Here is a 27,768-nt window from a genome sequence, read left to right on the forward strand (position 1 = left end):
TCACATTCTGACATCAGTGTCCGATATTTTCTCAGTATCTGAGTTCTGTTCTCTGCCACTCTGTCCCTTCATGTTCATGTACATTTCCCTATATGTCTCCCTTGTATCTGCCATACTGAATAAATCTGACACGCAGTATGCCTGCAAGAAAAAATAAAACCTGTTACGAGTTGTATTCTCAATGAAGACCTTACCATGTTCAAACCAGTAGAATCAAAATACTCAATGTAGTATACTTATCTGATGGAATAAACAATCTTGAAAAGGGGAGGTCCCTTGTAAGCAATGAAAACAACAAAATTTACATGTAAACCTCCAGTATACAGTCTGCTCAAAGTGCACAAACATGTATTTTAGATTTCTTTATTTCAAGTCACATAGACTTTTTAAAGTTTATACAGTGACTTTCTAACCATACTTGTGGAGGAAGACCCCAGGTGCCCCTTTGTGAATTATTTCAGGCACAAGCTGATAGAGAACCATCCAATCATTGTTAAGTTAACTGGATAGCTTCGTCACATGGAAGATTCCATTTGTCCCTGACAGAATAAGAACCAACAATGGTGAGAGGCAAGTGATTTGAAGTTGGTGACATTACCACTCAGTGACAATAGCTGCTGCAGACTGACCTGGTTCTCTTTTTTATCCAGCTATTTTACAAACGGCTAGTGATTCTTAATAATGTCTCTTCCACACAGTATAGTTGTAAAGTTGCTATACAGCCACCTTAGTGCAGTAACTGTTTAACACATATCAAATTTAACTAGAACTGCCACTGTCATGGCGTGAATACCCGCATACACTTGTCAGAATCGACAGTGGCCATTAAAGAATCAAGGACAACCCTCCCTGCCAAATCTGAGGTAACTAAGCCAGTGCATTGCTTTAAGTTATGTATTCTACTTCTACATATGCTTCAAATGTGAAAATGTCAAAATCAATACCACAACCGCTTACCTCTGGACAGGCACTCTGAAAAGCAATTGAGGGGAAAAGCTTTTTTGACAAGGTCCCCTGTGACCTTGAACTTGACCCTGTGACTCAAAATCAATAGGGGTCATCTACTAAACATGACTAACTCCATGCCAAATATGAAGACTGTGGGTCAAAGGAAATCTTAGTTTATTGGGCGGACAAGCTTTTGGAAGTCAAGGCCCTGTGACCTTGACCTTTGACCTTGGTGACCTCAAATCAATAGGGGTCATCTACTAATCATGACTAAAACCTCCATGCCAAATATGAAGACTGTGGGTCAAAGGAATTCTTAAGTTATTAGGCGGACAAGCTTTTAGAAGTCAAGGCCCATGTGACCTTGACCTTTGACCTGGTGACCTCAAAATCAATAGGGGTCATCTACTAATCATGACTAACCTCCATGCCAAATATGAAGACTGTGGGTCAAAGGAATTTTAAGTTATTGGGCAGACAAGCTTTTGGAAGTCAAGGCCCCTGTGACCTTGACCTTTGACCTGGTGACCTCAAAATCGATAGGGGTCATCTAGTAATCATGACTAACCTCCATGCCAAATATGAAGACTGTGGGTCAAAGGGAATCTTAAGTTATTAGGCGGACAGCTTTTAGAAGTCAAGGCCCCTGTGACTTTGACCTTTGACCTGGTGACCTCAAAATCAATAGGGGTCATCTACTAACATGACTAACCTCCATGCCAAATATGAAGACTGTGGGTCAAAGGAATCTTAGTTATTGGGCGGACAAGGTTTTTGAAAGTCAAGGCCCCTGTGACCGTTTACCTTTGACCTGGTGACCTCAAAATCATTAGGGGTCATCTACTAATCATGACTAACCTTAATGCCAAAATATGATAAGACTGTGGGTCAAAGGAATCTTAAGTTATTGGGCGGACAAGGTTTTGAAGTCAAGGCCCCTGTGACCTTGACCTTTGACCTGGTGACCTCAAAATCAATTGGGGTCATCTACTAATCATGACTAACCTCCATGCCAAATATGAAGACTGTGGATCAAAGGAATCTCAAGTAATTGGTCGGACAAGAAAAAAAGGACGGACGGCTGGGCCGGACGGACAAGCTGATTCCAGTATACCCCCCTTACAACTCTTGTTGTGCGGGTTATAAAAAATAAAAGTTATTCTGTTACTGCACTAAGGTGACAAAATGACCTTTACAGTGGCAAATGTTTGATTAAAACCATACAAAAACAAGACCTCACTCTATAAAACTGGTGATTAAAGAACAAAACCATTACTGCCACTCACGCACTAATACTTTGCAACACCCTATAACCGCACCAGCTATCACATCAGTTTGGATGATGTTTGTAGTTTGACACTCTGCTAAGACATGTTGTAGTAAGCCATAGCAAATATCAGTGTCTGTAGTACAGGCTTTATTAAAGACTTGAACAAAAATGTTAGCCTTCGTTGTAGAAAATATCTGCAAAATAGAACAACATACATTATCAAATATCTTGCACATACAAGAACATCTATTTAACCCTTACCACCCTCAATATCATAAATGGACTTGTCCATTTTTTGATCTGAACAAAACCATTCATCTTTTTTAGGTAAAATTTAAAAAAACATACTGACTGATTAACTAACAGTGCAGACCCATGATCAGATTTGCACTTAGATGTGCTGACTGATATTGGTCTGCACTTGTTTGTATAGTTAGAGTAAGTTTGCAGCTAGAAGGCTAAGAAATGGGTTAAGCTGCATGCCTCAAAATACAATGTTGTAATCAGAGAAATATTTTTATAAAATAAAACTTCAGATAAACATGTTAAAAGCTTGAGTGATATATAAATATTTAAATACCAAGTGAGCGTTGCAATACGATTGTTTTTTAAGCAAATTGTTGACTGAATATACTGTTTTTTATCTCCACATTTCTACCCCAATTAACAACTAAAGTATTAAAAGGAGCTTATTATAAAGGTAATATACATATCATAATATGCCAATGAAAATCTACATTAAAAGACCATGCAGTATACATGTAATAATGAACATATCTAATAACCCATCCAACTTTAAAAAAGCCTACTTTACTGATACTTAGTACAGCAAATTTTACCAAACAACACAACTAAATACTTAAGGTACATACCATCAGATATATAGCGGCAGTACGATGAAATGATGCATGACCTGATGGGAAAGATAACCTGTAATGTAACAATGGCATTATATATGTAAACATGGATAAAATCTCTAATTTGCCGTACATAACTGAAAGCGCTAATTTGAATTGACCTACAGTTAAGCCTTTCGACTGGACTGACTAAATACTGAAAGACAATCAAAATTTTGTGGAAAAAAACATATCAACCTTATGAATAACGCGAGCAGATGGCACATAAATGCCATGGTGGGTGTCACTCAATGATGTTTCGTCACTTCCCTTGTTTTGTCTGAATTATTTGTATAATAAATGCCGCTGAACAAGGTGGAAAGTCCAAAAATTTGGGTATTTTAAATTAGCCGTTTTGAGTTAGGTAAATATGTATATATAAAATAAATATACAGCTAGCCTAGGTCAATGGTTTCAAGCAGACGGGTATAAGGGTACATTGTAACTTGTCAAAAGGCAATTGAGAGAACTGTAGCTATGTGACATTAATGTTTCAGGAAAGTATCAGGTTTTAAATGAAACATTCTTATCATGGCTAGGCATTTTAAAATATTCAGTTATAAGATTCCAGGCTACATGTTACAAAGTATGAGGCTAAAAAATTTACTTTAGTTTGCCTTGTTGATTCATTGTAAGTCCAGTTTTTACAGTCTAGCTAATTAGTTGTTCTGTTAATTGGTCATTGCACTAAAAATAGTCTTGTGTTTGTAACTTTGGGAGGACTGCTTTATGGCAATCTTATCTTGTTCACTTGCAGAAGAACTTCTCTTTACCAATCCTTTCAGGCATATATAAAAAGTCCACCCGTTTAGCTCAAATATGGAGGGTATTGGATTTTAATCCAGGTCGTGGTCCTATCCTTCAGACAAGGCTGATTTTTTCTGTGAAAAACTGATCTTGGACCAAGGATGTCTAATGGTCATTTGTCTCTGACCACTGATTCAGAGTCACGTTGGATTAGTAGTTGGTCAATGCAGATAAAGTTGGTAATGACTAGTTAGTTATCTAAAGAATTTTATGTGGACTGACTGCTGAGATACAACTGTTACAAGGTTACTAAAAATGTATTAATGTCAACATAAAAAGAACAAACAGACAATCAGGCATAATTATATAAGCAAACACAATACAATGATTATCTCCTCTGGAAATATATCAAGGGGAGACAGGGTCTCTGTGTATAATTAACGCCACAAACTTACCTTATTTCCTTAATTCTGTTTTTTTACTGTCACCCAGACATTCAATTCTACAATATTTCCAGCTAAATATAACTAACATTACTTATATAGTCAAAAGCATAATACATGCTTCTCCAATAATTATTACCACATTCTTACCTCATTTCCCTAATTCTGTTTTTATTGTCACCCAGACATTCAAATTCCTCAATATATCCAGCTGAACAATTCACTTTACTAAAGTCTACTTTACACACATCAAAGAAATGAGGTCTTAGACGTCCAATGCTGTATTTCCCAATGTTCGATATAATATGCTCCAAAGCGGCACCAAATATGTATGGAACCAAGGATAGGTAAATATCTCGGATAAGAATCCAATGTTTCCCATATTTCTTGATATCAACAGTTTGTTGTGGGTCACGCTCCTTTACTCCATATATCCATATGTATTCAACTACACCAATCTGAGATAAAGAAAAATCAAATATATAGAACATCTTTTTATCATAATAATTTGAATAATGCTATGAATGTTACAAATTGTCTGATCAAATTTGGAACAACAGGAAACCTTTGAGAACAAGAGCACCGCTAGGCGGAGCATTATATGCCGAAAGTGTTTTTTTTTAGTAAGGATGAAGCATTTGTAAGACATGGGAATTAGCTGTTCATCCTATAAAATTTTACAGCTGTAGGTTGATTAATACTTAAGTTATTAATAATGACCTTAACCTTTGACCTTGTGACCCCAAAATCAAAAGGGGTCTTTTACCTTATATGGACAATCATCCTAAGAAGTTTGAATATTGTGAGCCAAATGGAACTTAAGTTATACTCCGGAAACTGTTTTCAATTTTAAGGTAATAGTGATCTTGACCTTTGACCTTTTGACCCCAAATCAATAGGGGTCTTCTACCCAATATGGACAATCATCCTATGAAGTTTGAATATTGTGGGCCAAATGGAACTTAAGTTATGATCCGTAAACTGTTTTCAGTATCAAGGTAATAGTGACCTTGACTTCTGACCTTGTGACCCCAAAATCGATTGGGGTCTTCTACCCAATATGGACAATCATCCTATGAAGTTTGAACATTGTGGGTCAAATGGAACTTAAGTTATGCTCCGGAAACTGTTTTAAGGTAATAGTGACCTTGACCTTTGACCTTTTGACCCCAAAATAAATAGGGGTCTTCTACCCAATATGGACAATCATCCTATGAAGTTTGAACATTGGGGTCAAATGGAACTTAAGTTATGCTCCGGAAACCAAATTGCTAACGGAGGACGGACTCGCAAAATGGTACTTATGTGACTTTTCCTTTGATCTTTTTGGCCATTTTTAGTCACACAAGGCTTATAAAAAGACACAACCCAAAGTAAAACAAAGCCCGGACCACCTTTTAAGGAAAAACCCCAAAACCAAGCAAAGGAATTTACTTTTGGTTTAACCATTGTTCTCAATTCAAACAAGTTTCCCCCCTGGGGTTTGTACGGACAGACAGACGGACGCCAGAGTGTATAACATAATATGCCCTTTCGGGCATATTAAAATATATGTTTATGACTTTACAATTAATAAACATATTTTGCCTTTTACAAACTGAAAGTAGTAGTAATTTCTACTTCTTACAATCTTTTGTGCATCCCTGAATTATTTTTGACCTGAGTTTTGCAAATAACAAACACTATGCCTCACAATTTTGACAATTTGTGCAAAGTTATATAACAATTCCTCTATATATAAAGAAGTTTCACTATGTACAAGTGTTTTCCTCTGACCTTTGACCTAGAAACTTGGTTTATGTGAACATAACAAGACAAGCTAGAGATGGCCAAAGTTTTAAAATCTAATCATCTCTGGTGGCCATGACATCAACATTTCATTTATAAACTTGTAATTCAAGACTACTAAATTGACCATACACAAATTTACATATTTTTATCTGACCTTCGAGTTCTGTGTGTGACCATGAACTTGGCAACAGGGACCTGAATTTGGTGTGTAACACCAGATCACAATAGGGAACATTTCTACCAAGTTAAATCAAAATCAATTTACAATGTAATTATGTAATTAGAAGTTTTTCTCCTGACAAGCATTTTCCTCTGACCTCCAAATGTGACCTTGAGCTTTAACCAGGATACCTGGTTTATGCACATGACACTAAGCCCAGAGTTGAAATCATGTATATTACCACAAAAAAATTATTTCTTAATATCAATATTAAACTTTTTTAAAAAGTTAAGTATAATGTATAATAATGTATAGCTTGTGAAAGAAACTTTAAAAAAATAATCCAACATAGTCTTAATTTGAAGTTCAGGTGATACTTGTAAATAAAAAAGAGAGAAAAGTTTGACTATCTACTTACAAGAACTGAGCCAAGAGCAAAACCTATACCATACAACATAGCTGACGAGACCGTGGACTCTTTAAATGGATGTTTTAGTGACTCATCATCACAAAAGAAACCACGTTTATATGGATCACCCAAAAATCTGAACAGCAGTAAAACAGCACCGCCTGAAAATAAAATTGTATCAAATAATAATTTTGGAAAAGAAGTTTATGTAAAGTTTAAGTTTATAAAGTAATGCTATGTTATTTTAACTTCACATAGGCAAAGGCAGATAATAAAAAATGAGATCTTCAGCCTTTATTTTTTTTTCACTAAAATAATTCTGACTATCATATTCTAAAACCATATAAATTTCAATAAGTACCAATTATGTAACAGTTTTCATTCTGTCTAATAATGTGTCTATATGAAAACTGAAGTAAGTGTCCATAACTTAGCATACATGTATACAGAAGACACTTTAGCTGGTGATCATATCACCTTTACCAACCTTCTAAAGATATAATCCCTTACAACTTAGCATCCAGAAGTAAGCTATAAATAGCCAATGATGACATCTTACAAATGGTGACATCTTACAACAAACACTTTAAGACACAGTCATTTGACATTTTTTTACCTTATTACCCTAATGTATGCAGATGTTACCTTAACAAAATTTGATGACATCTGACAACAAATGTATTAAAACCCCTTAACTTTGTAAACAGAAGTTACCTATAACCAATGATGGTGAAATCTGAAAACAAAATTAATGCAAAAAGAGTCATCTGGTCCTTAACTTATATCATGAAAAAGCTATGGTTACCTTAGCTGATGATTATGGTGAGATCTGACAATAAATGCTATAAGATATAGCCATCTAACCCTTAACTTATTGCATACAGAAGCTATGGTTAGGCCCTAGCTGATGGTTGTTTAATATGACAACAAATGCTATAAGATACATTTCTTTGACCCTTAACTTTGCATGCAGAAGTTATGGTTACCTTAGCTGATGATGATGGTGCGATTTGACAAAATAGAGAAAATACAAATCCCTAAAGAAAGACCAACACGGCAAAATTGAAAATGTTGCAAGCGCAGTTTGATTGAGCCTGTTCATGGACAACCACTTTAAGACAAAGTCATTTTACATTTGCATGACCTTTGAAATTACTGTACCTGAGCCAATGATGATAACATCTGACAATACACGCTTTAAAACAGCCATCCTCTTCTCATGTATAGCACTCATGTTTATTTTTCTCTATCAAAATTCCTAAAACAAGAACATTGAGACAAATTTCATTTTTTTTTATAAAAATTCAGAAAATGTTCTTAAAATGTGTAGACATTTAGTAAAAATATTGTCTAGTGGACACATGTCTAGTGGACACATACATGCAAAACATTTAGGCATCGCTTAAACAATCTATGTGAATTAGGTAAAGTCTGTCAAATTACACCAAATTTTTTTTTTTAAAAATCTATTTTAGTTTCAAAAGATTTGATTGTATAAATTCTTTTCCTTATACAGATTGCAGTAGACTGCATTTAATAGGTGTTTAAACAAAAAGAGAGATGCAAGAATGAACTGATCTGACAACAAATTATTTTTATTAGGAAATGCAGCGGGTTTGATAAAAGTAAAAATAAAATCTGAAATGCAAATGAGAATGCAACATACTTGGTTTGGGACATATTACCATTCTCCTAAGCTTTTTTCTGTTCAAACTCTGCCCCCCCCCCTCATTTACTCAGCTTATTCAGTGACTGCAGCATAGACAGCTTCACATATTTTCAAATATTTTTGAGGTGACTCCTTCTTTTTTCGGCTTGGGAGTCCCAGGACTCCATGTGTATTTTTAAAATCACAGTGAGAACCCTCAGATGCTGCAGTCTGTCCCGGATAGGATTAACCTGTAGCTCAGCATATGGGCACAAAGGGAGAGATAACCAAATCTTTAGGGACTATAATGTCATATCATCAAAAAGAGCCTAAAGTCAATGCAATGAAGATCTAGGACTTCAGTGCTATTAAGGTGACTAAAGCATCAATGTAACACCGGAAGTGTATCCAATGTTAGATCTGACTCACAGGCGCTTGAATGTCAGACATAATCCCCTCCGGACAAAATCCCCTTCGCATACCCGGACAAAATCCCCTTCATGGGTGGACATAATCCCCTTCATGTTTTTGCAAGGCTGGACAAAATCCCCTTCACTACCCCGGACAAAATCCCCTTGTTTCATAGGTTTCTAATGTATTATTATGCTCCATAAAAATTGATGAATAATGTATTATTATATACTCCCTAAAAATTGATGAATAATGAACTTTTGTTGTTTTTCATTTATAATTATGTATCAAGTTAACCTTTATTTAGTTTAGAAGTTTTCATTAAAGCATAATGCAGTATGTCGCTCTCATTCCCACTTCATAAACAGAAAATTCATCTGAGGGGGATTTTGTCCTAGGTAGCAATTTTATGAAGGGGATTTTGTCCACTTCGAAATTTCACACATGCAGGGGATTATGTCCACCCATGGAGGGGATTATGTCCAGATATACAAAAATACATGAAGGGGATTTTGTCCGAAGGGGATTATGTCGGTACACCCAGGCGCTTGTCACATAATCAAATATTTTACATAATCGGTCTATATCTTTATATACATATATAGACCGATTATGTAACATATTTGATTATGTGACTAGCGCCTGTGATCTGACTGGCAGCAATCTTTGGATTTATAGAATGACAGACTATTCTCTCCCTTACCAGTTCCCTCTCCCTGACGGTTCTCTCCCATACCGTTTCCTCCCCTGACCCCCTGACGGTTCTCTCCCAATTTTGCAATATGCAGACAGTTCTCCCCAAATTTTTATTTGTTAGTTATCATTTTAGTTTTGACTTAATCTTATAATATTTCTTGAAGATTATTAAAATAATGTATTTGATATTAAGTAAAGTGCATTTTATGTTTATTTGATTCTGAAAAGTGTTTGTAAATTTAACACCTTTTTCAGATATTTTAATACTGTTAACACCTTCATTGTGAGAGGTTAAGATTACTGGACAGTGATTGATATACATACACCTGTAATTATGTGAAGGTCTTGTGATATTCATTCATTTGTTAAATAGCGAATAAGGTGGTAACAAGTATGTTATAGAAAATAAATAAGCAACAACTGGTATGCAATCACATTTCACATTTACTTTTATACAAAATTGATTAAAGAACATGTAGTCAGTAACATGAAACAATATATATTACCAAATAACTAATAAAAATATTTGTTTATCAACACCTTTTTACAGTTATTTTAATCATTAGATTACACCTTGATTCTTGAATAATGAATTAATAAACACCTTAATTATCTCTGACAGTAAACTTAACGCACATACATGTACATGTGTATTGAACTCCTTTCTTCATTATACAAAAGTATTTAATTATAGTAATTTAGCAATTAAAATTTATAAATCATTTTTTGCTTATATTTTTTTTTCTTATTTATTAAAAAAAAAAACAAAAAACCTCACCCAATAATAAATATCGAATGATTATCCTAATCAAGTAAATTAAACACATTAAAAAGTATACATTAGATCTAAATTAATAAAAAAAAATCTGAATAATATACTATGCTAAAAATATTTTTTTTTATCTAATCTATATCAATTAATCATAAACATGCCCATATATTAAACATCTAAATACTCCAATAAAATATTTTAATTTAATAATAAACTTATCCAATAATTAAACATCTAAATACTTCAATAATAATCATTAATGTATTAATAAAAATAAAGATGGGGAGGAACTGTCTACTTATTTGCAAATATGCAGACGGTTCTCCCCCAAAATAGGGAGAGAAACGTCAGGGAAGGAAGTGGTAAGGAAGAGAATAGTCTGACTACCGGATTTATAGTCACCACTTGGACATGCCATCACTCAAAAAAATTAGTTGCCAAACCATTTTACATAATTTGATAAAGCCATTTTTAAATTGACAGTCATATTATTCTCATAATTAGGACATATACTAAATTTTAATATAAATTTTTGGGCTATTTCTTATAATGCAAGCCGATGGAAATATCAATAGATTAGTCTGACCTAACAGACATAAAATCTCATTTCCGGGTTTATCACGATTCCAAGAAACCGACCATGTAAAGACTGAAGTCTAGAATTTAAAGTAACACAAACTTTACGGTACAATGAACTTTCGGTTTAAAGAACTTTTACCGTCTGCAGAACTTGAAATATTTCATCTGTCAAATCAAAACTTGTCAGTTGACCACATAACGATAAAAGGCGAGGAGTTACAAATGACTCCAGCATATTGGTTCCCGGCTTGCTAATTTTACTTTTTTCCCGTTTTTGCAAAAATAAGAAAATTTGCTCCCGTGCAAAACAAATTCCTGTTTTAAAATGCTTCGTCAATTTTTTAAGAAGGTAAAATATGATTGAAGAATTTAAGTTATTATTTTTTATTTAAAAATGTATATTTGGTTTAAGTGACATTTATTTCAATGCAGACTTATCCAGGATAATATCTCGTGTCACATGTATTCGCGACGAGTTGATAACGATTCGCTCCACTGACGTTTCGCGACAAAAACACTCGGCCACTTCATTCTTTTATATGCTGACGACACAGTTATATTTGCTGAATCTGCTGAAGAACTGCAAAAAGCACTATATGCAATGTCAAATTATTGTCAATTACAGCATCTAATAATACAAAAATTGTTGTTTTTTTTGTAAAAGTAAAAGAGGTTTAAAATGTAATACCCTAGCTTTAAGTTTTGAAGGTAATTTGTTACAGATTCAGGGTTCTCAGGGACGCTTATTTCAGCGTCCCGGTACGCATGTTTATTACAGCTGGACGCAAATATTTCAGAGCAAGGATTCCACGTACGCTTAATTTTGCCTTGGGACGCATAAACATTACCGATTGTTTACAACCACAAATACACAAATGCGTCAGCACGTGTCAGTCTATAGGTAGGCGGTCCTATGCACATCGACCCGTGAAGCGATTAGCCAATCAGCGATAACGCTTCCGATCATTAACATGCAATAGTTATCAGACTAATGTATACACGCTGTACAGTACATGTAATTACCAGATATAACACGTGGTGATAATTCTATATCTTTGATCAACAGTTGATTGGAAATTAGCAACTTATACCGACAAAAGGATAAAATTATCGACTATTTACGCCGCAAGTTTAAAGACTGTTTTCTTAAATTACAAATGAGTGTAATTTTGAATGATTCGGAACATTTTCGGCATTTTCTAGGCACAATTTTGCTTTAGTTTCATTTTTTTCAAAAACTTTCTATAAGAGTATTAAGAATTTAAGATATTGTGCCGAAATGCCACGACAACAAACCAAAATACACATACCCTTTAAGGCCTTTTCTTTGATATTTAGATTCTATCCGAAAATTGATCCCGAACATCGGCGATTTCACGTTCGCCAGAAACCCTAAAATTTCGCAAAAATTCTCGGTTTCCAAGCCAAACATGCGAATGAATTGTTCCTTTATTATTTAATCAACATTAAATCTTTAAATATCGATCTTCAATTTGCCCCCTTTTGAAAATATTTGCTAAAATAATTGTCGATCGGGTGAATCTCTTACACACTGTGTGAAGCTGTACACGATTTTCCTATTCATTCCGCTAAACGCTGCCTATATACATTTACGTTTTTTTTTACAAATATAAACTTTTTGTCTTTAGAGTGGACTTATTTAACCAGAATAAAATTTGATTTGGTATAAAAGTGGGAAAAAAAACGATTTCCATGTGTTGATGCATTATAATTAAATAATTTCATAATAAATATTAACAACAAAACAATGAAATTTTATACTATGTAGTTCAGAGTTTCTTTTGAATAGCTATAAACTTTGGAAGTCTCTTGAAGATTTAAAATATCAGCAATGCTATTGTGAGCATTGAATGACTAATCTGTAAACATATAAATTGCGACGCGCTTTTGGACTCCAACTATTTCAGGGTTGGGAGTCCATGGACTCCATGTTTTAAAGTCCTAGTGAGAACCCTGCAGATTGTCAATGATTTTTCACATCTGGGTGGTAAATTTTCTTATAACATTTGGTAAATTTGCTAAAACAAAGAATCATTTCTAAGAATAGGCAAGAAAGGCTATGTTTTCGATAATAGTTAGAAAGTTGGATCTACCTACCTAATTATAAGACCTATACATAACCTATTTCATATTTATCATTAATTAATCTTTCATTTCATGTTACGTTAGGTCTTAGCAGATCACTGCAAAAACGTGTCGCAAACAATTTGACATTAGACATCTATTTAGATCTAATGCATTTAAACAATTAAGACAGCATGTATTTACATTAATTTTGACCTATTTATGAATAAAACTAAAAAATAAATACCTTTTAACAAAATAAACTGTGACATCCGAAAAATCATGATTAAAACCTCTCATTTAATTAAATTCCTTATAGTTATACAGCCGATAAACAAATGACCGTCATACAGTGCACAAATTCTGATTGGCTAATTCAAATGCAAGCGTTTAAATGAGTCAGAAGTTTCTAACAGATTATTTTTTTAACGAAATAATTGCCCATGCACTGTCAGCGTGTTTGAATATATTTTTCCGTTCAAAAATTTGGAATCAATCTGTAAAGCACTTTACTTAAACAGTATGGCTGATAGGCAAAAATAGATTGATATTTATATTTTATTCTTAATTGATAAGTACATTGTTTGAGCGTTTTTGTGAATGATTGAGCATGAAATTGAAAGAATTGAAGAGAAGCTTTTGAATAAAGCTTGAAAGGCAAGACAATAGTCATTTTTTTTTTTTTTTAAATGCTATGCTTTTATGAGCAATAACTATTAGACGTCAGGCTTGGCTGACCTAAAACTATAACAAGCCTGTAATGTCTAATATATTGGACTACCTATCAGTAGTATCACAATCATATCACAAGAGCGTAGCCCTGGTCTGCTAAGCAGTCCCGGCCTTTGACATCCTGGTATTAATTGTTTCTTGTGCCATATATGACATTTAAATAATACCTTTATAGATAGCTGAGTAATAATAAAAGGCCAGCCACATTTTTAGCTCTTCTGAGCACAACATGCTCATGGTTCCCCCACTGTCCGTCGTCATGCGTCATCAACAATTCTTTAAACAACTTCTCATCAAAAACCAAAGACTGCACAGTAAGGAATGATCCTTGGGTGATCCCCTGCCAAAATTGTTAAATGGTTCCGGTCTGTTGCATAAGTAGGTCACAGGCTAGAAAAGGAGTTTAAAAAATGCAAACTTAAAAAGCCTAATGTCTGAAAGTGCAAGGCCTGCCGCCTAGAGCTTTGATATTTGGTATATGATATCACCTATAGGTCCTCTACCAAATTTGTTCAAATTATAGCCTTGGGGTCAAAATTGGCCCCGCCCCATGGGGTCATAGGTTTTTCCTTATATGTTTATAGTAAAAACTTAAAAAAACCTTCTCCTCTGAATTGACAAAGGCTAGAGGTCAGATATTTGGCATGAAGCATTGTGTAGTGGAACTCTAACAAGATTGTTCAAATTATAGCCCTAGGGTCAATTTGGCCCCACCATGGGGTCATAGGTTTTCCTTCTTGAGTACTAAATGCAATTGATATACAAAAGTAAAGTTACAAGGTCTTAAAAATATACAAAACAGGGTAAATTGTTTTGTGTAGTTAAGAAGTTGATGTTTTAAGACAATACACCAAGAACTTTAAAGTTATGATCATGGTTAAAGTTTATGGATGGGAACAGTTTTAACTATACACAAAGATCAGGTGAGCGCATTGGGGCCAATGGCCCCCTTGTTTTTCTTTTGCTCCTTCAGGCAAGTTCTTTTTTGATAACCTTAATGCTCTTGTTCATCGAGAAATGTTTTTTTTTTCAGATGGTAAGTGGTGAAAGAAGTGTTGTGAGCATACATAGGTGCATCAGGGCAAACTATTGTACAAATGATGAAAAAAATTTGGAGGCAGTACACGAGGAAAAACCAGAGGAAAAACCAAAAGGAAGTGAATTATGTGAGTTATGCCATTTATTGACCTTATTATTACATACCTCTGCAGTTTTAAACCAGGTCATTCACTGTCCTCTTCTAAAATGGTTCTAAGTGGTGGTTAACATATTTTTTTATCAGTTGTGTGATTTAAAGTTGTCTTTTAGAGAATATTTAAATATAATTTACATATAGAGAACGGAACAGTAGATTAGAGGAACCGAGAAGTTTCCTTATTGTTTATGTATTTTATCGCCAGCAAATTTCATTTTTTCCTTAATTCTTTTGATTTGATAATTATTTGAAAGGATTAATTTTAAAAATAACATATATTAAACCTCTAATAGAAAAGCTGAAGGCCGATACAAGTTTGTTCTCCATATGTAAGTTAGTAAAGCTGACAATTCGTTTCCCAATATTCTATTTTTAGAAACAAAAGTCATTAAAAATAGGTCTCAGGACGCTGTGTTGAAGAAGACTTAACAGTGATATGATTCACTTTTCCGAGATAAAATTACTGAAAACCTTATTTTCAAACAACACAGAATTGATTTTTCCAACAAAAAATTAAAACTGAAGGCCCGCTGGTTTAATTGAACTGAGCCAAAAGCTTAGTACATGCATATGTCTCAGTATGAAACTCATGATAATAAATGAGCTGCGTCATTACAAAACCAACATAATGCGATTGCGACCAGCATGGATCCAGACCAGCCTGCGCATCCGCGCAGTCTGATCAGGATCCATGCTGTTCGCTATCAGTTTCTCTACTTGTTATAGGGTTTGTAAGCGAACAGCATGGATTCTGATCAGACTGCGCGGATGCGCAGGCTGGTCTGGATCCATGCTGGCCGCAAACCCATTATGTTGGTTTTGTCATGACGCGGCTCAAATGAAACATACCATATGCATAAAAATGGTAATTATTAGTCCCCTACCAGTTTAACCGGAGGGGACTTTAGGTTTTCCCTCCGTCCGTCTATCCGTCTGTCCGTCCGTCTATCTGTCAGTCCGTCCGTCCACAAAACTGGATCCCGCGATAACGCAAAAAGTACTGAAAATATTTTTATGAAACTTGATATATGGATAGATGGCAGTATGGAGATTATGCACGTCTTTTTTTTTTTCTTCCTATGTTGAAAATTCTGGTTGCTATGGCAACAAATAGTCTGAAAATATGGCAAATTTAACACATAAACTGGATCCAGTGATAACTCAAAAAGTACTGAAAATATTTTTATGAAACTTGAAATATGGGTAGATGGCAGTCTGGAGATTATGCACATCTTTTTCTTTCTTCCTATGTTGAAAATTCTGGTTGCTATGGCAACAAATAGCCTGAATTTCAAGATTTCTGATTTAAATTTTTCAGCTTTTTCACTATATGTTCTTTATTTCTTAAGGTGTTTTACTTCAAACTTTAAATATAAGTTTCTGGTCATCAACCACATCATATGTGACAAGGTTTATAACTCTAGCACAAAAAATATCAGTATTACCTCCCTTGAACTTAGATTTTTTAGGGGAAAAAAATGTTGTCTTTTTTAAATAACTTCTTTATTTCCTAATGTACATGTATCTACTTCAAACTTCATATATATGTTTCTTATTATCACTCGACATTTTTGAGAAGGTTAAATACTCTAGCAAGACTATTTCCAGAATTATGTCCCCTTGAACTTAGATTTTTTTCGAGAAACTGGTATTTTCACTCCAACTTCTTCATTCCTTATAGGATTTACTTTAAAATCCCACATCGTAATAATATGACAAGGTTGTATAAATATAATTTCCTTACTAAGCATGGAAACTTAACACATTACTGTGATATAGACAAACTTATTTTATTATGTTTTGTGGTCGATATTTTCAAATACAGACTTCATCCTCAAATTCATTATAAATGGCAATACACAGGAGTGTATGACAATTAAAGAACTTTTTGAGGGACCGGTAGGGGATAGGGGACTACTGTATTGCCCGCAATACTATCAAATGCTTGTTATAATGAGGGTTAATTTCTATTGTCTTGGCAATTTGAATGCCATGGGTCAAAACATCCCACTCTGTTGTAGCCTTTCTGTGCCTTACAATGATACTGATGTTCTCGAAATGTTCTGAGAACGTGAAAAGAATTTTAACTCCACTGATTCTGAGAAAGTGTTCATTATACAAAATTATTTCAAATTGTTTTACAGCATCTTACATGCATGCATTTTTTTCTGGCATTGTTTTTATACATGATATATGAAGTCATATTACTTTAACTTTCAGCATTTTGCAAAGTGCAATGTATTGGAAGAGTGGGTTCACCACCAAAAGAGGTAGAAACAAAAATGGGTCACACATTTGTTAGTTTTAGGATTGGATGTGGAAATGATAGTAAGAAAACTTACATTATTTTGCTTTGTTGACTTACTGTTAATATTTTTACTAAGTTACTTAATTCTTGCTCCTCACTATACTTGTTTGAGTGAAATTTTACCAAAAGTTAATGAATGTCACATGAAAGACTCAGGTCTCTAGCTCAGATGTCAAGATCATACCATCACAGGGGTGTGGAAATACAAACTTTTCATACTTGTCCACATTTAAACTTACTTGTCCAGGTGAGTTTTGAGATCAAAGATTTTCTGTTACATAAGGAGCTTATGAACAAAGTAAAATGTAGAAGCTTTATTGTGCCATTCTGTATCAAAGAGAAGAATGTTTCTCGTAATTTTTAATAATCATAGAAATTTCACTGTCTTAAAATATTTATATCATTGTTATTTCTCAACTTGTCAACAGACAAGCAGTAACCAAATTTTTACTTGTCCGAGTCAGACAAGTCGGGCATAGGAATTCCACACCCCTGCATCAGAGCAAGGGATTGAACTTAGCATAATTTTGTCATATAGTCTTGCAGTTGAAGTATGTGTCAGGTTCATTACTTCTACATGTATAATAGGATTTAAGCAGAGGCATCTGTGTCCTCTTGACACATTTCTAGTTCAGTTAAGACCCCTTGTTTTTACTTTCTTAGTTATATTTTTTGTTGAGGTACATTTCATAAATATTGCTAACTATTGCCAACTTAATGACAATGTTGCATCAATGTTTAGTTTTAGTTGTAATATTGTGAAAGCATCATGTCTCTTTAACGGTATACCTAAAATACGAAAGTGAGATTTTTGACGAAAGGGAGCGAAAGTGAGCGAAAGTGACTTTTAAAATTTGAATTGTACCGTTTTAATAGAATTTTACAGTGAATTTTCTGTTAGTAGACGTATATTATTAGCAACTAATAATATTTCTTTAAAAAAAATAATCACTCTGATGATTTAATCCCCATTCATTTGCATAATTTCTATACACAAGTTGTGACATCTTTGAAAAATACGAAAGTGACTTAAAGATATTAAATATAGAGTTTAAATTGAAATTTATATTAAAATTGCAGTTTGTAGACGTATATTATCAGAAATATATAATATTTATTTTCAAAAATAATCATTATGATGATTTAATCGTAACTGTTAGTCTATATTTAATACTTTACAAGTTACTTTCGTATTTTTCTATGCTATGCGAGCGAAAGGAAGATCGCTGAACTTGTATATAGAATGTTAGGCCAATAAATGGCGATTAAATCATGATCATGGTTATTTATTATAATATATATAATGAGTTGCTAATAATATATGTCTACAAACAGCTGTAAAATTCTATTAAAACGGTAAAATTCAAATTTTAAAAGTCACTTTCGTCAAAAATCTCACTTTCGTATTTTAGGCAAACCCTCTCTTTAACATTTAAGGTAGTCTAACTGTAATGCTTTCCTGCCAAAGAAATTTTAACATCAGCTAATATCGTAGCAAATAGGTTATTTGTGGGAGGTTATTTTTTCAAAATCCTGGGCATTAGATTATTTACAATCACTTATCCTTTATTGCTATGTACTAAATTCTGGTTATAAATGGTTTAAACTTGTTGAATAACGAATATTGTGTAAAATGACCGAGTTTTTACGATATTGGCCGATATTAGAATTTCTTTGGCAGGAAAGCATTACAGTATGACTTTCTTTATGAAAATATTCACATTGTATACTGAAACATGCCTCTTAAGAAATTATCTAACTTTAATTTAATTGTTTGTCTTGTAGGTGAAACAAAATGGCATACAGTCAACATAAATAATCCAGGATTAGCATCTTTGGTGTTGAATAGAATGCATGTTGGGTAACAAAAGTTTTATATGTTTATTTCTCAGAACTTACATAGTTTTTACAATTCCATCCTGCCCAACTATGTGTTCAGTCCATAACTTTTCATTTTTGGATGGATTTTAAAATCCTTTTGTATAAATCTGTGGCACATTAAGTCATTTGGTTCCTAGCTACCTGTAGTAAATTTAGTTATCTACATGTAACTAGTTATTTGTAGGAAGTAAATTTCGTTATGTATGTGTAAAAAGTTTTAAAAAAAAATTTCTACATGTATAAAGTTTGGTAGTAAATTTAGTTATTTACACGTGTCAAGTTAGGAAGTAAATTTAGTTACCTACAATGAACATGTACTAAGTTTGGTAGTGAATTTCTTTTTATGCTAACTGTTCAGAAGACACTGTCATTCCTATACTTCCTTTGCAGAGACAGAGTGTATGTTGGTGGGAAATTGTCATATACTGATGGTGAACTCTATAACAAAAATTACAGAATCTACGCAAGTAAGTTAAAATAGTAATTAAGAGATATTTAAAGGATAATAGCTAGTGTTTTTATACGCCCGTTTGAAAAACGGGACGTATTATGGGAACGCCCCTGGCGGGCGGGCGGCGTCCAATTTTGTCCAGAGCATATCTCCTACATGTATAGAGGGATTTAAATGAAACTTCATAGAAATGTTCACCACTATGAGGAGCAGTGTCGCGCACATGAACCAGGTCTCTAGGTCAAAGGTCAAGGTCACACTTAGAGCTCATTGAAAAATGCTTGTCCGGAGCAAAACTTCCACATGTATAGAGGGATTTCAATATTACTTGGCACAAATGTTCACCATTGTGAGGCTGAGTGTCGCGCGCAAGATTCAGGTCCTTGCGGCAAAGGTCAAGGTCACACATAGAGGTCAAAGTTCAGATAAAAATATGAAGATGTGTATATGGACCATTTAGTCATCATTTATTGAGGGATTGTAACACAAATGGTCATTATCAAGACTATGGCTGTGATACATATAATTTAGGTCAATATATACAAGGTCAAGGTCACTAAAGATGATGAAATATCCAGATGTTGTCCGGAGCATATCTCCTACAAGCATGGAGGGATTTTAATGAAATTTCATAGAAATGTTCACCATTATGAGAAGCCATGTCACGCACATCAACTAGGTCTCTAGGTCAAAGGTCAAGGTCACACTTAGAGCTCATTGAAAAACGCTTGTCCAGAGCAAAACTTCCACATGTATAAAGGGATTTCAATATAACTTGGCACAAATGTTCACCATTGTGAGGCGGAGTGTCGCGCACAAAATTCAGGTCCCTGCAGCCAAGGTCAAGGTCACACATAGAGGTCAAAGTTTAGATAAAAATATGAAGATGTGTATAGGGACGATTTAATCATCATTTATTGAGGGATTGTAACACAATTGGTCATTATCATGACTACGGCTGTGACACATGTACTTTAGGTCAATATATGCAAGGTCAAGGTCACTAAAGATGGTGAAATATCCAGATTTTGTCTGGAGCATATCTCCTACATGTATGGAAGAATTTTTATAATACTTTATGGAAATGTTCACCACCATGATATGTATTGCTCCATGCATGATCATCTGAATGGAAAGCAAATTGGGACAATGCCGTTTTTAATAAACTTCACGATATAAACCCATCTCTTGATATGTCACCATCTCTATCTCTGTCAAACCGCCGTGATCAAACAGTTCTTCTTCGATGCCGAATTTGACACACTAAAATTACCCACTCTTATCTCCTCACAAATGACAATGCCCCTTTCTGTGTAGGTTGTAATGAAAATTTTACTGTCAAGCATTTTCTTCTTGAATGTCATGATTTTTCACAGGCCCCGTAATAGATTTTATTCTGTAAATTCACTCAAAGAACTTTTTAATACAATTCCATCAAAGAACATAATTGATTATTTAAAAGAGATAAATTTGTATTCTAGGATCTAATTGGTTCATTTCTATTGTCATTTACAATGTTTTACATAATATTTTAAGCCTATTATAGCATTCGGCACGATATGGCCAGTTATGTGTTGACGTGCCGTAAAAATCCAAACAAACAAACAAAAAATCCATGCATGATCCAGGTCTCCAGGTCAAAGGTCAAGGTCACACTTAGAGCTCATTGAAAAACGCTTGTCCGGAGCAAAACTTCTGCATTCATAGGGGGATTTCAATATAACTTGGCACAAATGTTCACCATTGTGAGGCTGAGTGCCGCACGCAAAATTCAGATCCCTGCGACCAAAGTCAAGGTTACACATAGAGGTCAAAGTTCAGATAAAAATTTGAAGATGTGTATAGGTTTAGTCATCATTTATTGATGGATTGTAGCACAAATGGTAACTATCATGACTACAGATGTGACACATTTAATTTAGGTTAATATTTGCAAGGTCAAGGTCACTGGAGATGATTAAATATCCAGATGTTGTCCGGAGCATATTTTCTACATGCATGGAGGAATTTTAATGTTACTTTACAGAATTGTTCACCACCATGAGACGTAGTGCCCTGCACATGAACCAAGTCTCTAGGTCAAAGGTGAAGGTCACAGTTAGAGCTCATAGAAAAACGCTTGTCTGGAGCAAAACTTCTACATGCATAGAGGGATTTCAATATAATTTGGCACAAATGTTCATCATTGTGAAGCTGAGTGCCGTGCATAAAGTTCAGGTCCCTGCGACCAAGGTCAAGGTCACACATCCTGTGCATATCTTCCCTGCTGATTTGTTTTAAGGTTCATTTAACAACACAGTGCCAAGAATAAAAACTTGCTTGCTAGATAACACTTATCCATAATGCCCCCATCATCATCTAAAGCTTTCGTAAACGGGCGTATTTTGTGACTATGGCACCCTTGTTTTATCTCACCTGGACATTGTGACCACCATGTGTTCATGTTCCATTCATGTTCCAAAATCTCCTTATAAGATCTTTGGCTAATAATGATGGAACTATAACAGGAATGATCCTAGGACTGTCCTACATCAAAATACACAAAAAGTGCCCCTACAGGGCGAGTATAAAAAAAACCACTCGCTGTTTGGTAGTGTAGAAACAAACACTTACTTATTCAGATCTATGGACATTGCTGAGTGATAAACATGTCATACTTGTTGTCTAAGGATCTTTAGCGGCTGTCAGAGGAAGCCTTTGTTTCCTTGAGCAAGAAACTTTACACTCATTGCTGTGTACTAGTTTGTTCAAGGAATAAAGTTGTGTGTGTGTCCGTAAGCTTATAGCTTCCTACACAATATAAGTAAAATTCAAACAGGTGCAGACAGTAATTCTGAAACCTCGGATGTTATAGTTAGCTGTAGCTATAAGCCCTGGATTTTGTGCAGTGTAGGAAGCATAACTTCCGTGATCTGTTAAAATGGCAAAAGAAATATGATAAAGTACAAGTGTTTTTGGACAATGTTGACTTGAAAAATAATCCGCCAAATATTCTCTTGAGATACTGGACTTTTATAGGTAAATTAAAATGAACAGCAATAACTTTGTACACTCTTAACAATAATTAATTCTGTATCACAGGTTTTTAGACCAGGTGAGCAGACAATAACTGGTGGGGCAACCATAAGTAATAGCATAACATAGACAATTAGAACAAGACCAAAAATATCTTTAATTATACCCCCCGCACAACAAAGTTGTAAGGGGGGTATACTGGAATCAGCTTGTCTGTCCGGCCGTCTGGTGTCGGTCGGTTTTTTTCTTGTCCGCCCAATAACTTAAGAATCCTTTGACCCACAGTCTTCATATTTAGTCACGATTAGTAGATGACCCCTATTGATTTGAGGTCACCAGCTCAAAGGTCAAGGTCACAGGGGCCTTGACTTCAAAAAGCTTGTCCGCCTAATAAGTTAAGAATTCTTTGACCCACAGTCTTCATATTTGGCATGGAGGTTAGTCATGATAAGTAGATGACCCCTATTGATTTTGAAGTCACCAGGTCAAAGGTCAAGGTCACAGGGACCTTGACTTCAAAAAACTTGCCCGCCCAATAACTTAAGAATTCTTTGACCCACAGTCTTCATATTTGGCATGGAGGTTAGTCATGATTAGTAGATGACCCCTATTGATTTTGAAGTCACAAGGTCAAAGGTCAAGGTCACAGGGGCCTTGACTATAAAAAGCTTGTCCGCCCAATAACTTGAGAATCCTTTGACCCATAGTCTTCATATTTGGCATGGAGGTTAGTCACGATTAGTACATGACCCCTATTGATTTTGAGGTCACCAGGTCAAAGGTCAAGGTCACAGGGACCTTGACTTCAAAAAGCTTGTCCACCCAATAACTTAAGAATCCTTTGACCCACAGTCTTCATATTTGGCATGGAGGTTAGTCACGATGAGTACATGACCCCTATTGATTTTGAGGTCACCAGGTCAAAGGTCACAGGGACCTTGATTTCAAAAAGCTTGCCCGCCCAATAACTTAAGAATCCTTTGACCCACAGTCTTCATATTTGGCATGGAGGTTAGTCACGATTAGCAGATGACCCCTATTGATTTGAGGTTACCTGCTCAAAGGTCAAGGTCACAGGGGCCTTGACTTCAAAAAGCTTGTCCGCCCAATAACTTAATTCTTTGACCCACAGTCTTCATATTTGGCATGCAGGTTAGTCATGACTAGTAGATGACCCCTATTGATTTTGAGGTCACCAGGTCAAAGGTCAAGGTCACAGGGGCCTTGACTTCAAAAAGCTTGTCCGCCCAATAACTTAAGAATCCTTTGACCCACAGTCTTCATATTTGGCATGGAGGTTAGTCACGATTAGTAGATGACCCCTATTGATTTTGAGGTCACCAGGTCAAAGGTCAAGGTCACAGGGGCCTTGACTTCAAAAAGCTTGTCCGCCCAATAACTTAAGAATCCTTTGACCCACAGTCTTCATATTTGGCATGGAGGTTAGTCACGATTAGTAGATGACCCCTATTGATTTTGAAGTCACCAGGTCAAAAGTCAAGGTCACAGGGACCTTGACTTCAAAAAACTTGCCCGCCCAATAACTTAAGAATCCTTTGACCCACACTCTTCATATTTGGCATGGAGGTTAGTCAAGATTAGAAGAAGACCCCTATTGATTTTGAGGTCACCAGGTCAAAGGTCAAGGCTACAGGGGCCTTGACTTCAAAAAGCTTGTCTGCCCAATAACTTTAAAATCCTATGGCCCACAGTCTTCATATTTGGCATGGAGGTTAGTCATGATTAGTAGATGAACCCTATTGATTTTGAAGTCACCAGGTCAAAGGTCAAGGTCACATGGGCCTTAACTTCAAAAGCTTGTCCGCCCAATAACTTAAGAATCCTTTGACCCACAGTCTTCATATTTGGCATGGAGGTTAGCCACGATTATTACATGACCCCTATTGATTTTGAGGTCAAAGGTCAAGGTCCCAGGTGCCTTGACTTCAAAAAGCTTGTCCGCCCAATAACTTTAGAATCCTTTGACCCACAGTCTTCTTATTTGTTATGGAGGTTAGTCAAGATTAGTAGATGACCCCTATTGATTTTGAGGTCAAAGGTCAAGGTCCCAGGTGCCTTGACTTCAAAAAGCTTGTCCGCCCAATAACTTAAGAATCCTTTGACCCACAGTCTTCATATTTGGCATGGGGGTTAGTCACGATTAGTACATGACCCCTATTGATTTTGAAGTCACCAGGTCAAAAGTCAAGGTCACAGGGACCTTGACTTCAAAAAGCTTGCCCGCCCAATAACTTAAGAATCCTTTGACCCACACTCTTCATATTTGGCATGGAGGTTAGTCAAGATTAGAAGAAGACCCCTATTGATTTTGAGGTCACCAGGTCAAAGGTCAAGGCTACAGGGGCCTTGACTTCAAAAAGCTTGTCTGCCCAATAACTTTAAAATCCTATGGCCCACAGTCTTCATATTTGGCATGGAGGTTAGTCATGATTAGTAGATGAACCCTATTGATTTTGAAGTCACCAGGTCAAAGGTCAAGGTCACATGGGCCTTAACTTCAAAAGCTTGTCCGCCCAATAACTTAAGAATCCTTTGACCCACAGTCTTCATATTTGGCATGGAGGTTAGCCACGATTATTACATGACCCCTATTGATTTTGAGGTCAAAGGTCAAGGTCCCAGGTGCCTTGACTTCAAAAAGCTTGTCCGCCCAATAACTTTAGAATCCTTTGACCCACAGTCTTCTTATTTGTTATGGAGGTTAGTCAAGATTAGTAGATGACCCTTATTGATTTTGAGGTCAAAGGTCAAGGTCCCAGGTGCCTTGACTTCAAAAAGCTTGTCCGCCCAATAACTTAAGAATAGTTTGACCCACAGTCTTCATATTTGGCATGGAGGTTAGTCACGATTAGTAGAGAACCCCTATTGATTTGAGGTCAAAGGTCAAGGTCACAGGGGCCTTGACTTCAAAAAGCTTGTCTATCCAATAACTTAAGAATCCTTTAACCCATATTTTGCATGGAGGTTTATCATGACCATAAGGTGACCCCTATTGATTTTGTAATCACTGGGTCAAAGGTCAAGGTCACAGGGGCCTTGACTAAAAAGAGCTTGTCCTCTCAATTGCTTAAGAAGTCTTTATATTTGGTATTGAGGTTGTTTATGACTAGTAGATGACTTCTTTTGATTTTTAGGTGACTGTGTCAAAGGTCAAGGTCACATGGATTTTACTAAAATAAGCTTGTCTGCTCAAATGCTGAAGAATGCTGTCCGCAGTGTATTGATTTTTACATTTTCACATTTGAAGCATGTAGAATACATAACTTAGCAATGCACTGGCTTAGTAACCTGAGATTTTGCAGGGCCAGGTTGTTCTTGGGCTCTAAATGGCCACTGTGGTAGGCGGGGGTATTCACACCATAACAGTGGCAATTCTAGTTTTTTCAGTCTACCCAAAATTTATATTACAGTATTATTGTTAGATATTAGGGATATCTGACCTTTATGGCGAAGTAAACATTGTTAAGATAACGCTCAAGTTATTTAGGAGTTATCTCACATTTTGTATAAGTGGAATGTTTTTTGTATTGTTTCAGGTGAGGCATATGTATTGAACCATAGCAGGAAATATTGGGAGGAACAAGAAAGAAGGTCACATGATGATGAATCTGAAAATGATGAATCTAGAACAGATGCGATGACTTCGTCTTACAATGATAAGCATTGAAAATCTCCGGAAGACTTCATTTACCATTTGTGTTCACCAAATCACATTGTTATGTTTGTGCTGTTAAAGATTTGTCATCAATTTTTTTATGTTAAAAAAACATCTTATATCATTGTCTACTATGTTAAGATAGTGCAGGTTGTAACTGTTTGATGACACATTGTTGTGATTTGTTGAAGTTTAAGAAGTTGGGTATGCCAGTATTAATGTATACATTAGTCTAATGTTCCTGGAAGAGAGAGCATATAGTCACCACCTTTCTGTCTGTCTGTCTGTCTGCATACACTCAGATGACACAGCACTAAATCATGTGTTCATTCCATAAAGATTTGCAAAGATTTTGTTGATGGCCCCTTTTGATTTTAAGGTCATAGATCAGTCACTCTGGCCCTGGCCACTAAAGGCTTATCCAATGAATCACTGGAAAAACCCTTTGGCCTACAGTCCACATATATCACGTGGAGGTTGGACTAGAATATGGCTCTACTGATTTTGAGGTCATTAGCTCAAAGGTCAATGTCAGCTTTGCTTTGTCCACTGAAAGCTTAATCAAAAATAACTAGAAATAACTAGAAAAAGCTTTGGCCTACAGCTATATATTTGGTCATGAGATTGGTCATGTCATAACTAGATGATGACAGAACCCTTTTTATTTGAGGTCATTAGCTCAAGGTCATAAATTAAATACTTTTCTCATCAAGAATGATCAAAGATTTGTGAAACTTAAAAGTTATAATGCTAAATGTTTAATATATTTTGTATATATATATATATAAAACTTTACTTTTATAAAAATATTCATATGTATATATGTCACTATGACAGAAATGAAGAAGGGGCATGAGTGTCCTATGTACACATTTTTAGATCTTTTTTTTTTTTTTTTTTTCAAAGAAAAAAGTATAGGTATTGTTATTGTTACAGTCATGGTGGCATTCCTGTTGCCGTCCACAAACTTTAACCTTGATCATAACTTTTTAGGTTCTTGGTGTATTGTCTTCATACTTGGCCACAACAACCCTTAGGACAAGATCTTAGAGAAGACCAGACAAAACTTGACCTTTATTCGTAAATGACCTTGACCTTCAAAGTCAAATGTCTTCATTTTGCTTGATTTTTGCTATAAGTTGCTATAACTGTTACTTCTTAATGGACTGTCTTCAAACTTGAACACAACAATCTTTTAGGATAGACCTTTAAGTTTACCAGACAAACTTTGACCTTCACTTATACATGACCTTGACCTTAAATGTCAAATTATTGAAATTTTCATTTTTTTGCTGTAACTGGCTATGACTTTGTTATTAATTAATGGATTGACTTCATATTAAGACACAAAATTCTTTAGGATAAGACATTTATGTATATCAAATTGATCTTGGCGCATTTATAACCTTGACTTTGAAGGTTAAATTATTGAATTTTCACTGTAATTGCTATAATTGACTGAAACTTGGTAATTAAGGAATGGATTATCTTCATACGTGGACAAATCAACCTTTTTGACATGACCTAAATGGTTGACTTAACCTTGACTTGGAAACGACCTAGAAAATTATTTTTGAATTTTGGTTAAATTCTCATAATTTTGTGATTTATGTATGGATTTGATTTATATTTAGACAAAACAAGATTTTTTACCA

General features: G+C 35.1%; 2 protein-coding genes across 3 annotated transcripts; one reads left to right on the forward strand and one right to left on the reverse strand.

The window, feature by feature from the left end:
- On the reverse strand, positions 1-11,018 carry LOC132752201 (putative phosphatidate phosphatase). Its single transcript, XM_060742508.1, has 7 exons — positions 10,910-11,018; positions 7,826-7,922; positions 6,674-6,825; positions 4,455-4,762; positions 3,091-3,148; positions 2,245-2,412; positions 1-141 (listed from the first exon to the last, which is right to left on the reverse strand). Exons 2-7 carry the CDS (start codon positions 7,896-7,898, stop codon positions 1-3), a joined length of 900 nt encoding a protein of 299 aa, XP_060598491.1. The 5' UTR covers positions 7,899-7,922; positions 10,910-11,018.
- On the forward strand, positions 10,802-27,009 carry LOC132752202 (uncharacterized). Of its 2 annotated transcripts, none has more exons than XM_060742510.1 (6): positions 10,802-10,876; positions 14,621-14,753; positions 17,003-17,110; positions 18,876-18,951; positions 19,362-19,438; positions 25,995-27,009. In XM_060742510.1, exons 2-6 carry the CDS (start codon positions 14,621-14,623, stop codon positions 26,123-26,125), a joined length of 525 nt encoding a protein of 174 aa, XP_060598493.1. In that variant the 5' UTR covers positions 10,802-10,876; the 3' UTR covers positions 26,126-27,009. The 2 variants fall into 2 exon arrangements, with proteins under 2 accessions (XP_060598493.1, XP_060598492.1); XM_060742509.1 differs by lacking the exon at positions 10,802-10,876 and adding an exon at positions 10,992-11,119.
- The last annotated feature ends 759 nt before the right edge of the window (positions 27,010-27,768 follow it).

The sequence above is a fragment of the Ruditapes philippinarum genome, unplaced genomic scaffold (assembly GCF_026571515.1).
Source record: "Ruditapes philippinarum isolate M1 unplaced genomic scaffold, ASM2657151v2 ctg8740_1_1_1_1, whole genome shotgun sequence".
In the NCBI taxonomy this organism is placed as follows: domain Eukaryota; kingdom Metazoa; phylum Mollusca; class Bivalvia; order Venerida; family Veneridae; genus Ruditapes; species Ruditapes philippinarum.

Excerpts from the sequence above, each read along its gene's own strand:
- LOC132752201 (XM_060742508.1), bottom strand. The coding sequence starts at position 7,898 with ATGAGTGCTATACATGAGAAGAGGATGGCTGTTTTAAAGCGTGTATTG. Across the intron at positions 4,763-6,673 it reads TTGCTCTTGGCTCAGTTCTT|ATTGGTGTAGTTGAATACAT; the intron begins GTAAGTAGATAG and ends TCTTTATCTCAG. Across the intron at positions 3,149-4,454 it reads AACAGAATTAGGGAAATGAG|GTTATCTTTCCCATCAGGTC; the intron begins GTAAGAATGTGG and ends GTTACATTACAG.
- LOC132752202 (XM_060742509.1), top strand. The coding sequence starts at position 11,096 with ATGCTTCGTCAATTTTTTAAGAAG. Across the intron at positions 11,120-14,620 it reads TTCGTCAATTTTTTAAGAAG|ATGGTAAGTGGTGAAAGAAG; the intron begins GTAAAATATGAT and ends TTTTTTTTTCAG. Across the intron at positions 14,754-17,002 it reads ACCAAAAGGAAGTGAATTAT|CATTTTGCAAAGTGCAATGT; the intron begins GTGAGTTATGCC and ends TTTAACTTTCAG.